The sequence below is a fragment of the Sparus aurata genome, chromosome 15 (genome assembly GCF_900880675.1).
Source record: "Sparus aurata chromosome 15, fSpaAur1.1, whole genome shotgun sequence".
In the NCBI taxonomy this organism is placed as follows: Eukaryota; Metazoa; Chordata; class Actinopteri; order Spariformes; family Sparidae; genus Sparus; species Sparus aurata.
In genome coordinates this window covers 19,407,931-19,434,334 of record NC_044201.1, presented here as the reverse complement: position 1 = coordinate 19,434,334, position 26,404 = coordinate 19,407,931, and the positions used below count along the sequence as shown (strand labels likewise).

Genomic DNA, 26,404 nt, shown 5'->3' with positions numbered 1-26,404 from the left:
ATTAAGGTAATTAGTGTTTCAGGAGATAAAGCATAATTAAACAGAAACGGGCTATAAATTACCGTATGTGCTGTCTAAATATGACTCATCCGTACAAATTCAGTCTGACCGCACAATGGTACGTCTCTGCATCCTCAGACTACAGGCAGTGTGTGACGAGTGTGTGCGTGTGTGCATTAGATGGGGGCGGTGTGTTTACAATGAGATCAAGAGAATGCTTGGCAGGACGTCAGTCTTGTAAAGCCCCAGGATTCCACATGGAAAACACTCACACACTCCGCGCCATGGGGAAAACACACAAAGAGACACACACACACACACACACGTGCACATGCAGACACACACACACACACACACACTCACACACACACACACACACACACACACACACACACACACACGTGCACATGCAGACACACACACACACACACACACTCACACACACACACACACACACACACACACACAGACCGGCAAGCCCAGAGAGAAAACAAACATACGGCATGAGAGCTTTTGGTACACACCGAGGACAGAGACTAGCAGACACACAGGGATACACGTGCAGTCTGCGTTGAATATGAAGGGGAGAAGCAGAGGATCTCTACCTGGGAGTTTGTGTTTTTCATCAGCTTTCATCCTAATGTCAACATCCCCCTCACTCTCTCTCTCTCTCTCTCTCTCTCTCTCTCTCTCTCTCTCTCTCTCTCTCTGTTTGTCTCCAGCTCCTCACCAGAAGGAGTGCTGTTCATTTTTCATCTACAGCTCGGCTCTCATGAGACTGAATCATGTGTTTGTGTGTGTCTGTGTGTGTGTGTGTGTGTGTGTGTGTGTGTGTCTGTGCGCACAAAAAGGTTTTTCTTGCGTAAAAAACCTGATTTCTATCATCATACAGGATTCTAACCCTCCCTGTTTAATAACCACTACTTCATACTCAAAGATGGATATAGGAGAGTCATCCACAACAAACTTCACAGTCAGAGCCCGTAGACATGCCAGCGGCTCTATGTAGCTGCAACATTATGTAACTATTAACCTAGAATTCATGTTGGATGGTGCCTCTGTCATCCTCATTCTGCGCCCCCAACACCTGCTCTTGCATGATTTTAACTTGGGGGGGAGAGGCTTCTATCTCCCATGAGAACTATTTTCGAACAAAATGGATCATATTTTACGGAGACATTTTTTTCTCTGATGTCCTCCAGCTGAGCTCTGCCCTCAACTCATCGTAGTCAACATAGTTTTCCTGATGGACAGAAAAGCTTGACCTGCCTCTGGGTAAAGCCTCTCCTCCTATGCCAGGATGAGAACCGGTGCCAGACTGGCGATGCAAAAACTAACAAACGAAGCATCACAGCCAGTCTTACCTGGTTCTGTGCAGTTTTTCTCAGGCTCAGAGTAGAGCTGAGACCCGTTTTCATAGACTTCTTGTAGGAGATGACGACTCTCCCACCTCGCGCCCTCCTCGACGATGGCGCTGGAAACGTGATATCCTGAAAGAGTCAGAAGAAAAAAGACAGAAAAGAGAGATGATGGATTGGTTCCAAAAATAACTTCTGGTTTTTTTTTGGTGCAAACTAACCATCAGACAAACCATCGGCCACTCTGTCCCGGGGCGCTTGGCTGAGTGAAGGACACTGAATGCATCTCGTTGCATTCAACAAACTTTGTTTTATGTAACAAAATAAAAGCACTCTCACAGAGACATTTCATATTTTTTGCATTTCTACAGATGAACATTCGTTTTTTTTATCCGTAAAATAAATGCATGTCGTAATGTGCACTTTAAATGTGCCCTCACGCACTCACGTGCGCGGACAGCATAATGGCCGTGATGCACAAGCTCTTAGTTCTGCAGTTAATTGACACTCCTGAATACTCCAAACCTTCCCCTCGCCCCACAGAACAAAGGCAGATGAGACATGCATCTTGTGTCACCACGCTCCTGCGGGAGCATTAGTACGGCAGCACGCTGAGCACCGCGAGGCCAATCATTCCAGCTCAGTCATCTGGGTCACAGTATCCTCAAGCGCCCCATCTCCAACCCATCTCCTCTCCCACCATGCAACAGGCCCTGACATAGGTGCAGAGCACGCCGGGGCTTCTATAAATAGCAGCGCACTCTGCTATATTTATCAAAACGCAGAAACATGAAGCATTTGCAGCGTTTTGCAAACAGCTATGTCGCAGGAGGAAGGAAGAGGAGATTGGCTGGAACAGGATGGTTAAGAGTGATGTTAGTAGCTGCTGTGGTATGGCAGATTTATGATGGAAGCACATGTTAACACCAACAACTAACCATGGGACAAAAAGACCTTCTTCTTCGTCGTCTTCGACGTGCAATGCAACAAAGCTGTCAATCCCTGAGGGAACGCAAATCTAATAATTCCACTGCCAAATAAGGGTGCCATAGTTCTCCAAATCCAAAATTTTATGGGATTTGGAGGTAGTGAATTAATTTGGTATGGGAATTGGCAATTTTGATTGATTTGAATCAAAATAGTGACACAGTTACTGCCACATACACATTGCATTTTCTCTCAGGGACATTATTTTCATTGTCAGACTGCTTAATGTTTTTTGGATCAATGAAGTGAAGAAATGAAAGGTATTCTCCGTTCGCTGGATTTGGCCAAAATAGAATTTTTTTTCATGAAATGTTTCAAATAATGTATTTTATTATGTCATTGGTTATATTTGTACTGTATATATGGTAACCGAAAGGCAAAAGTCACTACTTTTTTCTTTTTTTTATGTTGTAACTAAGTTCCTCTTCACCTATACTGTATTCAAGTCTCAGAGAAGGACGTCTCAAACTTGGACAAGTAAAAAACACAAAACCAAAATACAATAAGGTACATGAATATGTGCATTTTACATAAAAAAACAAAACAAACACAAAGCACAGCTGCACGGTGACACTTGATTACAGTGTGCGGTTCTATAAAGAGAAGTGAAGGGTGAAATCTGCCAAGCTGCATCACTGCCAAAGCTTCTATACGACTGTGACGCCTTTTGCCCCCTTACTGTATGCTCTTCCCCTGAGCCAATGTTTGTGTGTGTTTGTGTGTGTGTGTGTATGTGCTTGTCTGAGTGTGTGTGACATTAGTAGAAGACATTGAACAACTTTACATCGTGAAACACACTCAACAGGAGACCTCTCTATCTGTTGTCATTATTTAATAACTTGAGTCTGTGTTCCATTAGACAGCACACGCGCGCGCGCACACACACACACATATACACACGCACGCGCGCACACAGGAAAGAACAGTGGTATAGTAGAAGTACACTATTTACAATGTAAGTACACACACACACACACACACACACACACACACACACACATACACACACACACACACACACATACACACACACACACTTAGACCCAAACAATCAGACCTCGGTGAGCGTTTCATACTGCTTGTGGCCCAGTGAGGCAGAATGTATCATCACTGCTGTGGTTACTATGGTGACTTGACGTAACAGATGAGAGTGCATGACATAACCCTGAGCAACTTGCGCACACACAAAGACATACACAGCGATGAATAACTCAGCTACAAGTAAATGCCATCACGTGAGCTGTGCACCCCTCAGTCATGCAGGTAAACGGGCTCCTGACAGAGGAGAGAGGGCTCCACGCTGTAGCAGCTCATAGAGAGGAATGAGAGCCATGTTGTTCTGACTAATGTTGCACTGGCTATCAAGAGATTATGTTTAGTTCTGTTTCCACTGTATATCTGAACAGCTACTGACCAGTTTGGAATGAAATCTGGTATTATTCGTGATCCCCAGAGGATGATACCCATTGATTTTGTTGACCTCATCACCTTTGATCTAGTGCCATTGTCAGGCCAAGTGTTTTCATGACAAAGTCTTTCGTCCATGTCCACATATCTCGAAATCTAACGCCTTGATCGTCTTGAATTTTGGTCATGGTCCCCAGTGGATTCATTTTAATGCTTTTCAATGATGGGGCAGATTGGAGGATTTCTGGCACATTTCCATCTAATTCCAATATGCATTCAAAAAGGAAATATGATTCCTGGGCTCCTCCACTCTGTAAGTCTGTTTGGTGACCCGATTAACCTTTCCTTTAATGCCAATTTTATGTCAAAATTTCCATTTCTAAAAAAGGATTCATGACATCTAATCAGCGGGTGTCCTGAGCATATTTTCTCTTGGGCATTAACTCTATGTCCTTGGTGTTCCATTACCTATTTCAAGTGCTCAAGAGTACTCAAGAATTAATGTGATTTAATGACCCCATGGACAAACCCTGAGCACCACCTTTTCTGATGGCCAATTTGACAACTAATGATTCAGAATTACGGCCATAAAAAACAACTGCACATGATATATGCATTTAAACAACACTATGTTTCTGTTGCTATGTTTCTGTCGTTCACGGCAGCTGAGGATCACACAGTTGGGGGGCTAGGCCACCATGGTGAGGTCCCTCCACCTAATGCATGCAAGTTAAGGGCACTGGCACTCAAATATAGACTGCACCATTTCTGCTGTGTTGCACTTGGGTGAGTAGAGCTAGCAACCCCTGGACACTCCTCAGTGTAGTCTGCCTGTGCACAAGTGGCCTCAGCCCAGTTTAGTTTGATATGCGTTGGACTGGCAGCTTAAATATTTTAGAGGCCTGTAGAGCTGAGGGGAACTGCTCGACTCAGGGTAAGCAACTCCTTTTAAAATTACAGTCATTTGTTCCTTTGCCCAAAATATTGATTTGTACAACCCGAACGCCAGAGAGAAAACTGAGAGAAATACTATCTAAGTACAAGGTGAATGAACGTGTGCATATGTTGCTGGGTTTCCCTGCAGATTTCAGACAGTGTGGAGATGTGCCAAGATGTGCTGCACCTGCAGGAACCACCCACCTCATAGAACTAGGCTAGCGGTGTGTGTGTGTTAGAGGTCTGTGCATGTGAATGTGCGTATATAAAGAATACTTCAGGGGAATCTTAGACACCAGGAGAGCTTGAGTGAACCTCAGAAATATTCTACCCATCCATGTCTCCACCACATTCATCTATCCGCTTCTCTCTCCCTTTCACTAACACACTATTCCATGTTGGTCAAAGTCCTATGTCTATAGGTCCAAGCCGACCCCAAAACGTCACATAACAGGGCCGCCCATCGTTCTTCACTGTCATGTTTAATTAGCTACTTTATCTTCATTAGGGTCCCTTGGCAGGCTTGTGTGTGTGTATGCATGTGAGTGTATATACACATATATATGTGTGTGTGTGCATATTTCTCTGTCCATGAAAATGGGTCCACGTGTGTTTGTGTGCCAGCATGTTTCAATGCGTAACATGTAATCTGTGTCTGTTTATTTCTAGTGTATATTTGTGCGCAGGGTCATCATTCGTCCTTTAAAGCGCCATGTGCATATGTGCGCTGGTGAGAGCGAGCTACAACCTTGTCCCTGGAGAGAAAGGAATCAGGCCACGTGCACATGGCTCCTACTATACGGGCCTATACCATACAGTACATGATACCAACATCCTTGGCTCCTCATCATAGGACGTTCGATATCTAGGTTATCGTATGTATTTTTATATGATGCATACATTAAACAGATATACATCAATATACATACATGTTTACATTATTCATTACATTGGTGTTGTATTTCAGGCACCTTGTGTTGATCAAAGTAGTAAATTCTGATGTATGTTGTTAATGCAGGACTGATTCTTTTTTTAGGTCACTGTACCCAATAGGCAACAAAGTCTGTGTCTGTGCATCAACAGCAAATATAAGTATTGTCTATAATGGCAGCAATGTCTTAACAGTGAAAAAACATGGCAAAGCTAAAGAAATACAACTAAGGCGGGAGTGTTATTTTCAAGATGAAAAATGGTTTATCCACCTGGGACTGTGAATATGCTTAGGAAATTTCCTCTCAATCTGCTATCTAATGCTAGATTATGAAAATATTTTGTGCAATAGAGCAAAATTAGTTTCATAATGGAACTAGGTAAGAGCTACTGCCCAAAACGGTAAGGGTTCACCCTCTGGGGAACATGACTGTGCTCAGTAAATGTAGGAACAATCCCAATGTCACCTCAGTGATAGTGAAGGAGAAACAAAGGTGCTAGATCAAAAGTCAAGGGCCGTAGGAATCATGAATGTGTGGACCCAAGGTCATAGTGGTAACAGACAATAGCCTAAAGACCAACAACTACACCATGTTTTAGCTCTGTTTGATCCAAGGCTTCTCACATCCACAACAAACTGGTTTATGACGAATATCATTATTATCTGGCTTGTGATACTTAAATTAATTCACACTCTTTCAATATTTTATTCCACCTTTACTCCATTTACCCCAAGTCAAATGACTTGACAAGCAAGGAGTCCACTCTCGACACATCAGAACTAACCAATAAATCATTGATCATCTAAAGGAACTAAAGCCACTACTTATCTGAATTACCAACTTCAAAGCCTGTGTGTCGGACTGGAATAAGACGTGTCTCGTCTCTATTAGAGTGTGCATGAGAGGACGATGTGCCACACTTTGCAGTGGTGTGTGATAACCTCACCGCTGCAGAACACAGTTTCACAGCCGTGTTGAATGTTGAGTTAATAGGAAAGCTGGACAGATGAGACGAAACCTCAGCAGAGCATCAAGTTCATTACTTGACCCAGTAATGTACTTCTGTTATGCACTATAGTTTGATTTCTTCTTCACAAGTTGATAGTTCCAGGCTGGTTAGAATAATGTAATAACCAGTGTCTATATTAATATAATAATTTTGTCTTGGCAGATAAACAAAGCAAAGGGATGCTTTGATATGTGGAAATACTCACATTATTTGGAATTTTGTCATATAAGGATGTAATAAAATGCAACTTGTGTCCGAGGCAGAATCACTTTGTCCACAAAAGCAAATACAACAAGCAATCTACTGAAGCAGCAGACCAGAAAACAGGTCCACTTTTAAAAGACAACCTTGTCCAAAACTGATCAAATAACAGACCTCATTTAACCCTCATCAATCATACTTAACATGGATGTGTGCCCATAAAGGTTTCCTGAGAAATGAGGGAGTACTGCTCAAATTTATAAAATTACTAATTTCCAGATTTGTTAATAAAGTGTTTTAGAACCTTTTTTAGAAATAAATGGATCCATCTCATTAACTTCCCCTGATCAATGGCAGAATCTTTAGCGCCGCTGTGAACTATGGTTTCCACAAGAGACAGTGATGATACTGAAAGTCATGGTAGCATAATTACGCGCGTCACTCTGAAAATCACTCATTTTCTAACTCGCCGGCAAATTCATCATTTAGGCAAGAGGCACCTTGCTGTGATGTTTTCATTATTTCAGAGACCTTTGGCTCAAAGTCCGATAGACCACTTTCTATCAGGAGACTGATCAGTAGAAGCAAAGTATATCCACACACCTACAACCCCCCCCCCCCCCACTCTATCTACAGCTCCTGCTGTCAGTGGCAGCATCATTCCACACAGAATCTACTCTTCCAGCTAGTCGATCAGTCAACGCTCTACCACACCGCAACTGAGAATCAGAAACACACGATGCGCACGCGCTCAGCTACATCCACTCAATATCTCAGAGCAGGATCAGTGTTAGTTTCAGTGGGCACTTCTGTGAAACACTCTCTCTGGCTCTCACACACACACCAGCTTTGCTTTGGTGAGTGATTGCCCGTCAATAAATCGATACGACTATTGAGTGGCTAGGATGACATTGGTCCCCTGTGTTTTTAAGAAGTACTATATGTGTCAAAGAAGATTCTCTGGAGGGACTATATACTGTATATCTATAACAATTAATTAATAATTTATCAAACTTGTGTTTAGTGTCGTTCAACAATGTCGTTCCTCACTCTGACCCTCTCCATTAAGTTATAGAAACAGGCGACCAAATGAAACACATCTTTGCTTTGAGTAACCTTGTGAATTTCTCTGGGTTTGAGAACATTTGGGAAAATGTACACAACGCAGCAAAATACATAAGGTTATCTTTCAATGCAGAAATGTTACATATTATATCTTTGAGAAAAAGAAGGATCCAGAGGAGGCTTCTTTAAGACGGCGCTGACAGTGGCAATATGTTCATTGTCTTTGTATTTCCACGTTAGATTATGCGTTTTATACATTACACCAAGAAAAAAGATCAATATATGCAGAGCCCAGTCCGGTGTTTCTGAATTGTTGCTAACAAAGTTGACAGCTTGTTAATGGTCTCATTAGCCGACGCTGTCAGACAACACTCACGCTGTGAGTGTGTAAGGTCGCTGTCATCTCAGACATCTCTCGCTCTCATCTTTCCTTTTTGTCTCAAGATCCAACCCGGCCGAGAGGAGAGGGGTCACATGAGGGGAATAGATGTGGAGTGATCCACTCTCCTCCTGAGCTCAGCTGACATGAGCTGTGGTCAACTTCAGATAATGAGTATTTGTTTCCTTGATTCATACACTGTGTCTGTCCAGTAGACTGAACGTGCAAACCATTGATTTACATTTCTGAAGAGGCACATTTCATAATTAAATAGTATGTATTTATATATAACAGATTTCTGTCCCAATACAGACTTTAACCAATATAATCCGTTTTTGTATTTCACATATACAGTAGATACAGTATCTCTGCAGCACAGCACATTAGATGTCTTTGACATCAACACTGCTGTTTCTTCACACCACAGCATCCAGTAGTGAGACTAAAATCATACATCATGTACAGTTATAATGACAGGTACTGCACATGTATATACAAACAGTCCGTATGAATGTATAAACATCTGTTATGAACTGAATGTAGGAAATCTTAAAAGGTGTATTATGTAGTATTGAAGAAAACATTTTAATCGGAAGATAAAGATCTTCATTGACAGGTTGTTTTTTTTCTGCCTAAACAAACTTAATAAACAAACTGTCTTTGTTTTCATGACTGAATAAACAAACTGACCTTTCATACTGTTGTACTTTGTTTACATTTGGCGGAGCCTGCCACCTCTCTAGATTCAAACAGGGTTCTGTGGACCTTATTGTCCTCTGAGAACGGCTTGTTTATACACTTATGGAAAAGACAAATATTTCTGTGAATATTTTTTAAACATCAACTTTGTAACTATTAAAATTCTGACGTTGGATTTTTTTCTCCAAAACAGCATAGTGCCCCATTCAGAATAAGTTAAAGCACAAATCTAAGATTATTTTTATCAATGGGGCCCCCTAGCTTCAAAGTTAAAAATAATACAGTGCTGTCTTCATCAATTAAACCATCCTTGGTTGAGTGCTAATACAGGCATCAACATGCAGAGGGCAAATTAAGCAGACAACTCACAGAACTGATGTTCGGTTGTGAGTTAATAGTTACAGTTAATAACTCTAACATCTGCATCTTATAGAATTTTGATTCCAATTTTTTAAAACCTTCAGTGATCTTATCAAAAGATGATTACATTAATCGTTTTGAGACAACAATGCCAAAGCAACTGGAATAATAAGATCATAACTATCGTATCACGCTTTACAAAACTGGCAAACCTTTTATTTTCTTGTAATAGTTGTTAGAAGAGATGAATCGTGACCGAAACTGGCTCATCTTCACCAGTCGAGTCGAGGAGAAAATCAACAAAGAAGCAAAAAGGAATAGAAATGAGGCGACATTACCTCTCAAGTGTGACGAGATTTTTGAGGCAAGTAGTGTTTCATATTTCAGAAACACGAGGGCTGAAGAAAGAAAGGAGGGATACCGAATAATTTTCACTCTCACTCACTTTTGACCTTTCCTGCAGACAAATGAACTAAATCTGCCTTATCTCTATGAACCGCAGCAGATCCATGTCTCTTTGGATGAGCATCCCATCCAGTATACATGTCACATAGAATAACCAACATGACATTATCACGATGTCGCTTATGTCACAGTGCGTGAATGTAGTAGATAGGTGCCGTGTTCCCTTTGTCAATCAAACATGATGCATGAAACGCCCAGGTCCAGAACCTGAAGACATTTTCGCTTTCTCTCAACTGCCACGTGGAATAATGGCCCCTCAGAGGATTCAAAGAAAAAGAACATCGCCTCAAACTGTTATTCTCCTTGTGTCTTATGATGGGGGTGCTGTGTTAGGGGGTAGGTTTTTCTGGGGTTTCTTCAAATGACGTTGATTTTTGGTTCAGGATTGTTATTAGGAAGATGCAGAGCTAATCTATTAACTTGGATGGACTAACATTCTCCAAACACCCCAGCTGGCCACATACCTCCAATATTAAAGGGAAATGTTGTGAACCAGTCCATCCTGTCAATACGAACTTAGTCAACTGGTTAGTTTAGGAGTCAGTCTGTCTTATGGAGCTTCTTTCTTTGACAGCTTGTGCCTAAAATATCCATTCAATAACAAAATCCGGTGAGTGGACTTACTCGTCCAAACAGATATTGCTTCTCATTGTGGACTGAGCGAAGGCACATGCACTCTGACAGCTCCCAGTTGGTTTGGGAGCCACTACGTAACATTTAATTAATTTTGTGATCCGCTGTGGCCAGGCCTTGAGACTGATGGCGTCCCATCGTTCTGACGACCATAGAAAATGTGTCTGGGATGAGCAAAGATCTTCTCCATGACAAAAGAAACTGAGTTATATTTCAACACGCTTTGGAAATAAAATTAACCGGGCGCTGGCTGAACAGCCTGTCTTAACATGCTGTTAGTTATCTGTCTTTCCGCAGTGCTGGGACATCCAAGTCCAGAACCTGAAGAGATTTTGACTTCCTCTGCTGCCACGTGAATTCTCTTCCACACAGCAACACAGACCAAATAATGTATGAGGGTTCAGCGCAGCAAAAAGTAAGAGTGTGTGTGAGAGAGGAAGATTATCTCAGTGGAAATGTCTAGAAATTGGACAAAACACACACACGCACGCACACATATATTTCAGTACAAATTGTCTCTCCAGTGCAGAAACGACTTCAGACAAGATAGTTACATAATCAGGGTATATTTGCCTAAATTGTCCAAAAATGGACGAGAGCAAATGTGCGGTGCATCCCACGAGGGGTTTGAGATGAACAAAGCAGAAAATGCTCTCAGTCACACAAAGCTCAACAGGACTAAAAGGCAGCCTCATAATACCCTGCTCTGTGCAGGTGTATGACTGTGAAACCCACTAACACCCACTAACATCTGGCTTTTGTCTTCAGTGAGGAAAGGCACAATCAGCATTTATTGGCACTAGCTCTGATTGGGCAGTGAAACATGACACTCGGGTGGACACACTCATTTTCACTCCTATAACTCTAAAGCTGGTTGAAATTTCAGAGGTAAATGCTTTTCCATCCGACTCTACACAAGCAGTGCTTGGACATGAGACTGAGATAAACCACTGTATCATTGTCCCTGGAATCCATGCTGCTTTATAATCACCCTTTAATCCAAAAGTTAAAAAGTCACCTCTGAGCTCTCCTTCCGTCAGTGTAAGTTCTGGATCAGAGCGCAATCTGATGTGACTCCAGGTGTTTCTTCCTCCAGAAGGAAGCACATTAGGAACAACATATGCACATTTTTTGCTGAAAGTTCAATATTTTCAATGTACACAAATAGGTGAATGATGCAACTGATGGCGCCCTGGCTTTGCCCAAGTATAGTTCACCAGCGTCAGGTCTTCATGCTCTTCTCTCCTTGTAGAGCTGGTGATACAGGCTGGTAGTGCATCTGGCTGTAATTTCTGGTAAATTATAGACAGTGAGCCTGCTGTCTCTTCTTGAAACTACTTGGACAGTCAATACATTTTGATAAAGTTCTGAAAGCCTCAGTCAGTCCATCTCCTGAAGTTATTCTCCCGTCTATAGAATATAATACTCAATGCACTTGGAAACAAACTTATAATCAGACTCGAATAGGACGGCTTCTGGCAGCCAGACAGCCTATTAAACAGTGAGCTCTCTGACTGAAGAGCAGTCTGCAGATAAGGAGACAGTTTCACTCATTATCTTTCCCAGTGAGGAGATTAATATCCTCGGCATATTTGTCTTTTCAATAGGACGGGCCTCTCTAAGCTCTAGCATAATAGGCTTCAGTCCAACTGTCTCACACACACACACACACAGGCACACATGCACACAGGTGCAGACACACACATACGAACCCAGACAAACAGATTTTTAAATTTCATTCAGAGTCATCTGAGAACGTGATTAATCTGATCGGAGTAATTAAAAGCGTAGTGGGTTCCTCTGGCCCTGCTAAGTGCAGGTGAATAACACTGTGATTGTGTTTGCATTCGTCGGAGCAACACAAGGGCCCTGCAAGCTAATCACTGCAGGAGGGTTCAATCACACACCCGACTGTGTCATCATCAGCCAACAAGGGCCCCCTCAGAAAATTCAAAGATAAAGGACATTGCTTCATACTGGCATTCTCCATGTGTCTCATGATGGGGGTACTGTGGTAGATGGTAGGTGGTTTCGGGGTTTTTCCTTCCAAATATATATGATATTTGGTCTGGTTTGTACTGCAATATTGTGCTCACAATTACTGGTTGCCACTAGTATTCATTGTCAGTTTCATCCTATGAATAAGGCGAGAGTTCCTTAAAGTGCTTAAGAAGAATTTAATTTGAACATTTACAATTCGACGATCACTCTGCAAGCTATCTGCCGATAATCATGTGAAATGACTGTGCGCTTCAGAACAGCTGATAAATGGACGCTGTGGTGAGATTGTTTCTCAACCACCAAAAATGGCTGGTCCTGGTATATAATCATGTAATGGATTGGCATCCTAGCTCCCAGAGCAATCGATGTTTTAGAACAATAAACCTGAAATCTGTGGCATTAAGGTCAAGCCATTTTGTGCTGGTATTGTTCCAATAGCACTGCCAAGTCCCCCATTCAGGTAGTCTGTCATTGAAACCTGCAAAAAAACAGTGTTACCTTCTTGACTTACTGTCTGGTTATAATAAGCATTTGAAGAGAAATAATGGGATTGGTTAACCTGAAAAATTCTATCTTACATTAAAGAATCACAATACATAACTCTGATTTTACTCAACAGCCACTAACCTATATTTCACTGCATGATAATTTTCAGTTGAGAAACTAACACTGTCAGATTTGTGGCCTTTGGGGAAACAGCAGGTTCTGTTCCATTTCCAGGGAAGGACGCCTCTGTACAGAGAGGCAGAATGTAGAGGGCTGGTGAGAGCTATGGCAGCTCTTTGCTGAGCTCCTCAATCAAATGCTTAATGAGGACTTTTACATTGCTCCTCTATATATAGCTGCTGGGTCTATCGGTTATTGTGGCTACAATCAGCAGTGGGACATGACTTTAAAACTGAAAAATCTGACAACGCAAAGACTGAGCATGAGAAACAAATAATGAATTAACTAAGATTCACTAGGAACAGAAAGGGACATAATTTTTTTCTCACTTACTTTCCTTCTAGTTTACATGAATATGTTCATTCCAACTATGGGTTTTAGAGTAACTTAATTACCTAATGAGATGTGTGTATTGATAAGCAAGCTTCATCACGGACTGTGCTTTTGGAGCATGAAATCCAATCCCGTAAACTACTGGAAATTTCAACAATGGATGGCAGCGCTAAGCCTTAAACTGAGCCTCATGTCCACTGTGATTACCAACACACTTTATAACAATGAGCCTAATAGAGGAACAGGAGATTCAAGAAGAGGAAGTGTAAGAGAGTAGACATGAAAGCACAGGTGGAGGGAATGAGTGAGTGAGGTGAGGAGAATCAAGGAGTAGGGGAAGAGAAGCACGGATGCAAAGACAACAGCAGGTCTACAGAATCTCTAGACCCCACACTTCCTCAGGGGAGGGACCCCTTTCTTCAACCCTTGCCCCCTTCCTTGTGTCTATCCGAGCCATGTGAGGATCCCAGAATACACATGGCAGGTGCTAAAATAGGCTTTGGGCTGGGTGATGAATTAGGAAGGGCATATTTGGGGAGCCAGGGAGCGATGGAGAGAGAGAGAGAGAGAGAGAGAGAGAGAGCAATGGAGACAGAGTGAGTGAGAGACAGAAAATAGCTCCTAATGTTTAATCACAGCTAGATCTAATACAATACAGAGCCCACAGACAAACCCAGTGACCCCTCGCTTAGATTTGCTCATCCATCATAGCTGAGCTCTGACTGTGTTTATGTGTGCGTGTGTGTCCATATGATTCGATTATGCACACATGAGAAAATACTCTTGAGGGTGAGAAATGAAGCTGTTGTTAACAGATTGGGGACAATCAGGAGACAAAGATGACACACACACACACACACACACACACACACACACACACACACACACACACACACACACACACACACACACACACCTCAGATGGTATGGTATGGGTATCATTTTCATCTTATTAATGTAAGTGACAGATATCCAGTATTTGGAATTGATATCTCCATCGGTCACAACTGGAATTAAGACAATAAAAGCCCCCTCCAAAATAACAATAATAAGTCTAATAATATATCTTCTAAAAGATGTGTGCGGATAGTTTGGATGGAATGAGCCAGAGACGATCAGGTTGTCGACCGCAGCGGAGTGTCCTGGAATAGCCGACGAAGTTGTCTGAGAGCAGGTCCAGCTGGAGAAGAGACGTTTCTCCTTTAGGCTGGATTATCGGACATCCGCTTGCTACCATGATGAGAAGTGGAAGAGAAAGGTACGTATAGGTTTGATATTCGCGACGATTCGAGCTGAAATGACGGCACAAAATGATAGCAGCGTGGATGAACTAAAGACAGGGAGACAATCATATTTTAAAAAAGATGACAAGATGACGTCTAAGAGCAACAAGCGGCAAGATGGTAGGCTAACAGTGAGGGTGTGTCGCTGTGCTATTGGTGAGATGAGCCCTGCTGATATAGATAATGACAGGCAGAGATAATGACGAAGACCGAGCACGCAAAAGAGAAGTCTTCGTTGTCTGCCTTTGCTGGAGCCTCATTTAAAGACTTAGCTTCAGTAGTGCACAACTGCTAACAAATCTGCAGTTCACCAAATTGCCAGAAACTAATTGACACACACATTGTCAACCATACTATATTTAGAGTACGTTGGTGTGGGACCTCTTGCGGCCTGAAAGCACAGACAGATTTGGTTGCTCCTCACTGAGCTGAGTGGCCACTTAATTGTCAGCTCAACACCAGAGTGTTTCCTCTGAGGTGCACACACGTGCATGCACTCATCAACTTTCTCTCTCTTATGCATGTATATATGCGCACACTTACACGGTCGTGAACTTAGTGTGACATTATTCTCACTGTGCTTATTGAATAATCCTTGTTCTGATTTGGAATTCACAAAGCCCTGCATCAGTGTCCTCACTCCCAGCAGACTGGTGGAGTAGCATCTCCACATGATCCCACACTGCTCTCCAGCGTGTAATCCGAAGTCTTTCCCCTCCCCACAGTTCATAGGTGTCACGCAGTCAGTCGACACATGATGTTACACACAGGATCCACTCGACCGTGAATTCATTATTCATCCTCGGGCTTTAATTAAACATAGTTGGGGACTTCCATGGAATTAACAGGAGTCGTACCATAACCTTCACTATTTGCCAGAGGCCTGTGAGAACCCATGTGTTTGTGAATGAGCATGCTTATATTTTTCAAGTTAGGTCACTTTAATCTAAAGCCGTCAATACAACACACTTGAAGCACATATACATGATATCGTGTGTACAATTCTGAGGATTAAAAAGCCTAAAAAACAAAAAAAAAAAAACTATTGGTACCCTGAGCACACCTTGCTAATTACATCTTTTGGGTTGAGCTGAACCCTCTTAGCTTCACGCTCTGGTAACTTGTCATTATCAATAACACAACAGCTGCACTAATACCACATTTGTGTATTAAAAATGGATCAAATACCTATACGTGATGTGAAAGGGGTCCCCTTGTAGTTAACAAAACCCCAGCAGAGTTATCACATCGGCAAGCAGCTTGCTCTACCTGACCAGCACCAAACAGCAGACAGACAAAGTCAACAACTAGCTGGGGAACGTGGTGGAGCGTTTAGCAGTTAACGAGCTGGATATTAGTTCACAGAAGCCGATGAAGACCTAAATAGAATTTATTGAGAATCAAAATTGTTCTTCTTTTTAAGTGGACACAAACAAAACTCCCATCTTAACCACCAACTTGTCTGTTAGACCCAACCCAAACTAAACTGCTTTGAGAAGTTCTACGTTTACTTTGCACTTCTTTACTGGACATGATCAATCTGTCCCTATCAAGAGGATATGCAACGCTGTCTCCAAGCACCTTCATACTTTGTTTATCTACAACTGAGATTGGCTATGACATCCTAAGGCGTCCGATGGCACTCCCTTCTTAATGTTCACCCTCAGCCTCAGTAACCACAAGCAGTTATAGTATATCTAAGCAGTTAAATGTCACTTTTTTATGGAAGCGAGAGATGAGAATTCACATATCTAAACATTCATTTACTAGTTGGGTCAACTCCAGCAACATGCCACCACTCTAATAAATAGTTCAATGGGCCATTTAGTGTCACTAACCCTTTCACACTAAAACATCCAATTACCTGCAAACTAATTAGTTTATAACACACTGTTTTGAGCATTTTGCACATATCATTCATGTAGATGAGAATTTCTTCTTCCTGGAGCAGAAGCTTGAAGTTCCAGGTTGACTTCCGCTCTCCATCCGTTGCAATACTTAGCTGGGATGTAATTAGTTTGGATAAGCTTTGATGTGTTGGAAAAACCACCAGACAAAAACAATTAGCAAAGGTTGTTTGTATGTGCATTGGTCCTCAGTGGTTACAACTGATCCGTTGAGTCATTAAATACTGCTTTAAAACCACTAAATTCCTGAATGCAGCTTTAAATGTGCGACATTTCCAGTAATCTCTTCAGTCCAGTCAGAGTGTGCAGTGGAACCCTGTCCTTTAGCTCGTATTTGCATGCGATGACTGTCTGTCTGAATAGCATTACAGTACTGGCGGTATTACCGGACTGAATAACATGAGCGTGCCTTTGTCCATTATTCAGTCGGAGAAGAGGACAATATGACTCCCAGCATTCTAACCCTGAGAGCAGACAGGCCCCATTAGGTGCTCAGCTTGTAACAATAACACAAAGTCATCCATCAAAACCTGGACTCGCTGTCACAAAGCCTACAAAAAGCGGCTCCTATAATGAAGTGCTACACGGGCAACAGATCAAGAGGGGTGCGTAACAGAGAACAGACAGAGTGAGAGAAGAGAGAAGGAATAAAGAGAGAGAATGAAACTGGAGTAATAATCAAAGCAAATGAGAGAAAAAGAGAGGGAAATACATATATCGTCATCCCTAATGAATATCAGCAGGCTATTTGCACCTCATGTTCTGACTGTTTCAGTCATCACACACACATATAGCCCCCCCCCCCCTTCCAGTCATTACTGTGCCCTCTTCATTTTCATTTTACTGCAGTACATTGCACAGTATCTATATCTATGCATGTGTGAGAATAATCTCGATGTGGGTTTCCTAGATTGTGCTAAAGTGCAGATGAAGGTCAGCTCATCCATGTTTAGCACATCAGTCAGAGTAAAGTGGAGGGGTTAATCTCTGTGTACCTGACACGTATGCCGGTGTTTACATGGTTGGGTTGGTAAAATGTTAAAGCTGCACTGATCAATATTTTCATTCTTACAATGAAGAAAATTACTATAACATATTATTATTGTAAAATGTAAAAGGTGTCACTCATGATAAACCCAAGGAGAATTATCACCTTAATCTGCAGTCCCCCTGTTAGTTCAATGGATTGTTTTAGCCTCTTTCAGCTCATTGTTTTGTTTTTTTTCCCCAAATGTAACTCTTTCGAATCAGTTACACCATTAACCTCATCTCCAGCCGCAGTTTTCAGTAAAAATTAGTTAATAAACCAACCGTAGGCTACACTACCTGTCTGGCACCAAACAGCAGGCTGTCAAAGTGAGCAACCAGCTGGTGAACAGGGCTGAAAGGCGAGTGAATGTTGGACTAAACACAAATGGATGTGTACCCAGGAAAGTGTTAACCATGCCAAGGTCTGTTTTGTTTACAATGTGGTCTGAGTCCTCAAATGGACAAACATGCTATGCAGGTAGTTCCAGGCTAACGTCAACATGGTAACGATACAATGTTACGATATTATTATGTTTGCAATATTTGCTGGCTTAGTTCAGCAAGTTATCAAACTAAGATGTTCTACTTCGCAAATTACATCTGAGGCTGGTAAGACTCGATGAATAGTGAAGGTGTTCACCAAGGTTATAGCAGTTTATCCTCTGGGGAACATTAATGCGTACCAATATTTGATTGCAGTCCACCATTGGCAGTTTAGCTGCATTAAGCGTGCTTGGACAAACACACTAGGTTACCGTAATAACCTCAGAAAGAATGACGCAGACATGGGATTGTTGCGCGGCAAGACAGCAAATAAATAAGTCAACAAACGGACGAGCTGTGCTTCAGGCAAATTCTGAGAACAAGCTTTTTTTGAGTCTGTGTACTGATGATGTACACGGTGACGAGAGAGTGAGCTCGGGAGAAAAAAAAGAGAGGGGGAGAAAAGAAAGCTGTAACTGCTGCATCACCGGGGCACTTTGAAAGGCACAAGGGTTAGAGCTATAGGGGGGATACCGAAATGATAGCTGAGTGCCGCCGAAATGGCGGGAGAGAGGGACAAGATGACAGCACAGTGACCAACAGATAGATGGGAAGCTTGAGAGAGAGTGCAACTGAGGAGGAAGAAATGGAAGGATGGGGGGGGGGAAAGGGGGAGAGAGGTTGTTTGTGTCTACCTCAGACTGGGGAGTGTTGCGCTCTGTTCACACAGGCTGACCCAGATGCAGCTGAATTAGACACAGTCCTTGTCAGTCCTGTGTGTGTTGAAATGTGTCCATAGCACAGACTATGTGCAACTGGCAAGTACTAAAAGCGAACACTCAATGATGGGTTGTATTGATTTTTTTGATCAGACATGCTTTTAATTTAAATCACAAACGCCGCCAATTTTAGACTGTATTCTTGTGTGGCTGCTTGTGTTCTTTCACTTCTGGCTACAGCAGCTGAAGACATGTTGGTAATCTACTGCCTTTTTACGCATCGAGCAGATATAGAGCAACACTGGCTTCAGTGTCTGCCATTTAAACATTGGCTTTAACTTTACAGTCTGTCAGCATCATCTCATTGTCAACATTTAATAACAGTTGAGAGAGCTTGGTACCTGGACGAACGTCGGTCAACTTTTCTTTTTCTGTTTCAATAAATGCAGCTTTAATGTCCCTGCCTATAACAACTCAGCTTATGGTTGCCTGTGGGAACACATGGAGGTTCCTCTTATAAAAAGGGGAAGCACTAAACGTCTGAGTACAACAATGACTTGTCTATGCTGACCACAGTTTGTAATTTACTCATCACATGCTGTTGACATCCTCAAAGGTTAGCATGTGAGCTCATGCATTATATACAGTGACTTTTCATTGAGCTTGTTTTTTAAGGTTCAAACTCATTTTACATTTCAGGCACTATTAACAATCAGCCATCTTGTCTGACATCCAACTGAAGGGAATACTCCTCTTGTGTATCTCCTGTTGCTCTGTCGGCATTCTTTTGTGTTCAAGTAGCTAATTAATGAATCTGTCAATCACACATTGGAGGCACCGCCCAGGGAGGGGCAGCAATCCAGTTCTGTGAAATGTCAGAATCTGCCCATTGGCAACGAAGAAGATAAAAAAATATTAAGGGACTGTAGACGAGTAAAGCGGCTCTTCAAGTTTATGGCTCAAGGAACTTAAACTTTGCACTGCTTAAAAGGATAACTCAAGTTAATTGCAATGTATTCTGTTGTTTAGGCAATCATTTCTATCAGTTATGGGTAAACGGCACTGATCGAAGTATTTGCTGATGGACTAGCTTGTACGTATGTTACATGAAATTTACACACAGCATTAAAACATGTCTTTAAAACCCATCCGACCTGTCATTTTTGGAATATTCTGTATTTTCACAACGGTTTTAGGGCGATAACGCATCTTCTCCCATCTGTCTAAGTTCTGTATTTATGCAGAAATTAAGCTATCATAAAAATGAAGTGTAAAGTGAATCTACAGATGTACGGCCAAAGTTTTGCATATTTTCAACGCACGACTCTGTCAAATGAAAGAGATGTTTGTAAAGGCATCTGTGTGACAGGCCTGCTGCGTCGCTCGCAGTGTTGAAGTGTACTGCTGAGACCATGCTGTTCATGGTGTTACACGTGCAGAGGGAGCATTTTTACACAACAGAGACCCCATGAATGTTCCTCTCTCTGCAACTGCGGGTATGTGGATTTAAGTGGAATTTTTTTTTTTTTGGAAAGAATGTATTTCGCTTATTTATTTAATGAGAATGTTATTTATCTTTTTGAAGTGCTGTCTCATGTCTGCAATTGCAGTGATGTTTATGCTGGTGCTTGTAATAAACCAGAATTATTATTTTATTTCATGCTAATCCAAAGAAAAAGGTTTCTTGTTTTTGCATCAAACACAACCTAAATACCTCAAAAAGGTATATTAATTATTAGTTTGGGCTTTTTAAGAAATCGCCTTCGTGGTGGAGGAATGCAGAAAGAAACGATCACGAAACAAATTTAAAACCAGAGTCTGCTTCTAAACTGGACCTCCCTCCATCCTCCCTCCGTTTCCTCCACTTGCTCCCTGACTCACTTTATCCCATTCACTATAGACAGGCTCCCCCCTTTATCTTTTCTTCCCTTCCGCTTGCCTCCATCTAACCCTCTTCATCTCACTCTATCCCTCCCCGTCTACTCCTTTCGCATCTCCCTCCTCCACCTCCTTCCATCACTGGCACTGCTGCCCCCCCTCCCCAACGTTTCCCTCCTCTCCCGTCTCTGTTCTTTTCAGTCTATTTCGGCTCCGAGTCCCGGGGCTTCGTCAGCGCAAAGTGCTCCGTCTGTGCTCCTCCACTCTCCCCTCCCGTTTTTCTGCTAGCGTGCAAAGAGAAGGGGACCCACCGACGAGAGCTTTAAGTTATGTAATGAGATCATCTGGAGACTAATGTTGTATAGCAGATATACCAAGCAGCTATTAGTGGCTTCTCTATAGCACGACCATTTGTCTGGCTGCCACACGCGTCTTTTTGGTTTGTCACAGATGGATGATGGAGGGACTTTAGATTGAGCAGCAAGGATCTATGATATTAAATCCTCCAGATGACAGCGACGGCAACATGTGTTTGGGTAATCCTCCTTCCTATAGTGCTTTTGTCCTGGGTCTGGGCTTTACCTTGCGTTTTCCGGAGGTGAGATGAGGATGGATGGGGCTTAGGGGGAATGTGGTCGAACTGAGGACAGATGGAGGACAAGGGGGTATGAGGAGAGGTGTGTGCGCATCCACGTGTTGGTCCGCAGGGCCATGGCGGGGAAGCAAAGACATGGGGGAATATACACACACCTTGACACGTGTGCTAGTGCATTTTCCAGGACCTTGAAAGCCACGTCGTGCCCCGAGGGGCGCTATCACCGACATGAGAGGAGGTCCTGCTCTCCCATGTGACAGTCGATGTGAAAATGCTGTCAATTAGCATCCGACTCAGAACGCATTTCTCCATCAGCAGAGGTCAGCGTCGACAGTACAGTGTAATGATCATACAGTTCGGTGCTGAAACGATTGGTCGAACATGAGGGCTAAGATGGTAGAGTTGGCCTACGTTCACTCAAAGGGTTTTTAATTGTTATTGTCAATTATCAATCACTTGTCAATCAAGAATGTTGAGCTGCTCCAATGTAAGGATTTGCTGCCTTTCTGCATTTTATGTCCCTGTGACTTGAGAATCTTTGGGTTTTAGACTACTGGTCGAGCAAAACGGACAATCCAAAGATATTTCTGTGAATTCAAATTTTTTGGGAGGGAGATTTCAGTTTATATGAAACCAGGGGTTTTCAAGCTCTGGCATAACATTTTAATTTTTTTTTTTACAAAATATTATAAAGTAACTCAATAGAAATAAGCACTCCAGAATTCAAGGCATGTTTGCCAGCTTGCGTGCGACTGGCATGCGTCCGAGGGGGTAAAAAAAAAAGTTCTTCAAAAGAACAAGCCTGCAGCTGCACTCCATGACACTTATCCTGAGTCCACTGGTACAGAGGTTTTTGTTGGGTTTGTTTTCTTGCACCGAATTTCTATCTTCTGTAGTTCTTTTGTTGAAGGGCTTTTTTTTTTGTTCAGCTTTGAATCTCTGTCTAACCCCAACCTGCTAAAAACACCAGGATATGCTCAAGCCTTTTTCTTAAAATGCCCCTATCTTTTTAAGAATCATTTTAATGTGTATATGACAGTTATCAGGGCATAAAACCAATGATCTGTTGATCTTTATTGATCCAGATGCTATGATCTGACAATAGTGCCGAAAAATGATTGAAAAAATGAAAAATCGAATGAAGTCATGACCTTAAAATCAAAAGTCAAATCAAATCACGGATTTGGAGAATTGTGACACACCTGTGAATTAGTTTTAAAAAGGGTTAGGGTTCCAACAGCAGGGGTTCAAAACCCTGTTGAAACTGTGAGGAGCATCAAATAATAATGGAATAACAGATCAAGTAATGATGATAATAACAGCAGCCAAAACAACGTCAGCAAAAAGGAAGATAGAAACCTCTTCATTCTATTGAAAAACCTTTCAGCATCACCTCACCATATATATTGACATTAGGTGGTCCCGTTATCACAATACTGTGGATATAAAATTATGAAAACATTTATTTTCAACATCAACATTTCTGATCTATTATACTATTTTCATTCTTGATGAGATCAGTTATACTGAAAATGCCCTTCAGTCGTCCGAAACACAAACATATTCTATTAACAATGATATAGAAAAGAGCAGCACATACATATATCTCAGAAGCTGGCACCAGAGAATGTGCAGCACTTTTTTCATTCAAGAACTGCCATTATTTAAAGTCATCATCAATAAGATACAGGTGTCCCAAACTAAAAAACTTGAACACTGACCACCTTTTCTCAATCAATCAGCTATTTAGGCTGTTTTTTCTCTCTTCGATTTTAATCTGTGCAAATGAATGATACTCAAAGCACAAACCTATCCAACTGCAACATCAACTCACTGATGAATCCACAAATAATTTCAATCAGTGCTGCATATTTCCTTCATTTCACTGTAGTTGTCTCCCGTGTATACACACACACTTGTGTTTTTACTGGTTCTGCATCATTACGATTGAGCTGAAGTACTGTCACAATAACAGATGCACACCATGACAAATATTGTAACTCATCGTGGTTCAAGACTTGGGTAATTTCATTACTGATGTCATGGTGTGAAATGTGCCACTGATGTCACATTTTTACATATTGGAGACATATGGCATCTTCATAATGTCTCTGTGCTCTCTACACTTTCTCATCTTCTCTGTGGCCCCCCCAAAAATAGAAGCTCCAGCACACCGTCCGACTGAAATCAGTGAGTGGGTGAGCTGACAATTAGCGCCAAACTTAGAAACTCCTGGAGGTAATCGACGACAGAGACTGTGAGAAAAGATGGGCAAATAGATTCTGCAAACAGTTTGTTTACATCACGGCGATGACACCATCTGGCCGGATGGTTTTGGAACGGAGACGATAATATTCAGTAACATTTACCGGGCTGCTGACTTGACCATTAACAAGACCTACTTGGCAGAAGACAGCAAAACATTGGCTGCGGTCAGACCTGGTAATGATATAAAGCTGTTCAAAAGTCTGAGTCGAGCTCATGTACACCCTGTTTATACGTCCCAGCTGACACCCCACAAGCCCCGTTGATCACAACGACAAGTCGGTCAATGCAAACATCCCTGTCGGTCTACCGTTCAAACAGCATTTCCCAGTTAAAGAATGCTGTTAAACTTTACACCTCATGTATCAGCTGCTCTCTGCCCACTGTTGGCTGACAAGAAATGGTAGAGAAAAAAAAGTAGATTTCTGCAAAGTGATACAAGCAACACAGACCAGCACAGACACCGCAGCCATTTCCAGGGGATTATTATTTACAGATGTTGAGCAACAGGAAAGCATGCTCTTGTTTTTTTTTTTTTCCCCCCCTTTACTGTGATTGTAAATGTGTGCACGGACACACACACACACAAACACACAAGAAAAAAGCTGCAAGTCAACAACAGCTCACTCTGATGTAGCTCCACTAATCCCAATGGGATCCATAATGTGTCACATCCCTGACAGCCTTTTTAATGGTGCGTGGCAGCATCACTACTGTACACACTGAGGCCCACTGTCTCATATGTTTACAGCCACTTAATGTCCACATCTTCCATAATTCAATATGAGCCTTACTATGCTGTGACTAACATTTTAAAATGATATGCTTAATATCAATTTTCAATGTTAACATGTGCTGCCCACACTTTTTTCGGCCAACATTCATCCTTGGAGAGCCTTATAGTCCCAATTCTCTTCTTTTAGGAATTTGAAATGTGATGACAGCATGTGTATCTTAGAACCACATTTTTGCCTCCCAAACAGCCTGTTGTTACTGCTCGCCACAAACTTAACATGAACGCTTCCCCCTTCTCCACAACACAAACATGTGAATTCAGGCTGGCCGGGCTGACAGCGGAGACAGGAACACGTCTCAAATGTGGCCCCTCACCTGCTTTCCGTGCCACAGACTGGAGCCCCACGACGAGCCCCAGCAGTGCCCCCGCGAAGCACATCTGGACGGCGAACAACTCCTTTCGCTTTCTCCGCCTGGCTTTGCTCCTCCGTCGGTTCAGCATCACTCCTCCTCTGACGGTCGTCTCCGGCATCCCTTCAACCACCACGCGGGCCATGGCGCTCCTCTCTTGGGGCGAGCGTTCCGGCGGAACCCCCGGGTGGTGGTGCAGAGGTACGAGGAACTGAAGCGAGCCGAGGAGGAAGAGGCGGCGGAGAGACGGGCTGTGTGTGTGTGTGTGTGTGTGCACTGAACTTACTCGACGAGAGCAGATATGACTTGCTTGTGGATGGATTTGTAAAGTCAGACCGAGTGGGGGAAAAAAAAAAAATCGTCCGGTCTAAAATTTCAAAATAAAGCTCGTATCGATTAAGAGGTTTTTTGTTTGTTCTCCAAGTAAAAAGACGAGAGCATAACTTAAGTTAAAAGGGTATTTATTCAATATACTTTCTAAAAGACTTTAGATAGACTTTGACTGTCTTGTTATTATTGACAGAGAGCCCAGACAAATTTGCAAAACGAATTGGTCCATATAAACTAAATGAAAGCCAAAATTAAATAAATCGATATACAATAAATTGTTATTTTATGTTAAAATTAATTTAGCTTTTTTATGTTGCCTATAATTCACTGAATCAACATACTTTTGCATTTAATTCTGTGTGCTAATATAATTTTCTGGTTAACACTTGATGCAAAAGTGATTACAGATAAGTATATATATTAATTTGTTTTATCAGCAGCAGTATTTTCTGGATGGGAAGAACAATGCGATTGTATTTTATTTTGAAGTTCATATTTCCGGCTCTTGGCTCACTCCGGAACATTTGCGGTTTGAAGAGGTTACTGATGAGTGCTTCTCCGCCGCTTCTTCCTCCTCCATGCCCGGAGTTGGATGGCGGGCTTCCATAGCTAAATGATCCGGGGCATAAGTGGATGCTTGAGGATCAGGCTGTGGAAATTCAGGCTTGGATGCGCTGCTTCGGAGCTGTGTGTGTGTGTGTGTGTGTGTGTGTGTGTGTGAGAGAGAGAGAGATAGAGCGAGAGAGAGAGAGAGAGAGAGAGAGCGCAATACTGATTTTGCAATATATGTACACTCAGTCAAGTACATTAAATTGTGGTGAAATGAACTGAACTGAATTGACAGTGACGTGGTCTTAATACTGTGGTTAAATGACGTGATGATGATGGCAAATGCCTATTGAGAAATATGTAAATACATTATATTAAAGAGGTCATATTGTGCTAATTTTCAGGTTCATACTTTTGGGGGTCTTAGCAGAATATGTTTACATACTTTAATTTTCAAAAAACACATGCAAAAAAATGCTTCTTAACACAATAAAGGAAAGGCAAAAATCCAAAAAGCATAATATGATCTCTTTAAATAAGGATATTAGGGCTAAATGATAAACAAAAAAAAGAAAAAAAAATCATATTTAGAGGAAACAATCCATAGGAAACAGAATTAAACTTTTACCTTCTTGGATAAATATTTTTTAGACAGCTCTGACGGAACTCTGGATTCATCAGGAGGACAGTATAAACCTGGTCTGTGCGTGTGACTTTTAGGATGTATAGGAGAACATTCATTTACATGAGATTCTCAACGATCCAGTCGGCCTGTCTAGAGATTCAAAT

The 26,404-nt window shown here is 42.0% G+C and overlaps 1 protein-coding gene across 1 annotated transcript in view; it reads right to left on the bottom strand.

Annotated features, from left to right (window-relative positions):
- The window catches only part of slc24a3 (solute carrier family 24 member 3), a 70,371-nt gene extending 45,287 nt beyond the window's left edge, over window positions 1–25,084 (bottom strand). Inside the window, exons 1-2 of the mRNA XM_030442443.1 lie at window positions 24,701–25,084; window positions 1,365–1,490 (exon numbers count right to left, since the gene is read on the bottom strand). Of these exons, the coding sequence (XP_030298303.1) occupies window positions 1,365–1,490; window positions 24,701–24,881 (307 nt within the window). The 5' untranslated portion in view covers window positions 24,882–25,084. The remainder of the gene's footprint in view (window positions 1–1,364; window positions 1,491–24,700) is intronic.
- Window positions 25,085–26,404: the final 1,320 nt, after the last annotated feature.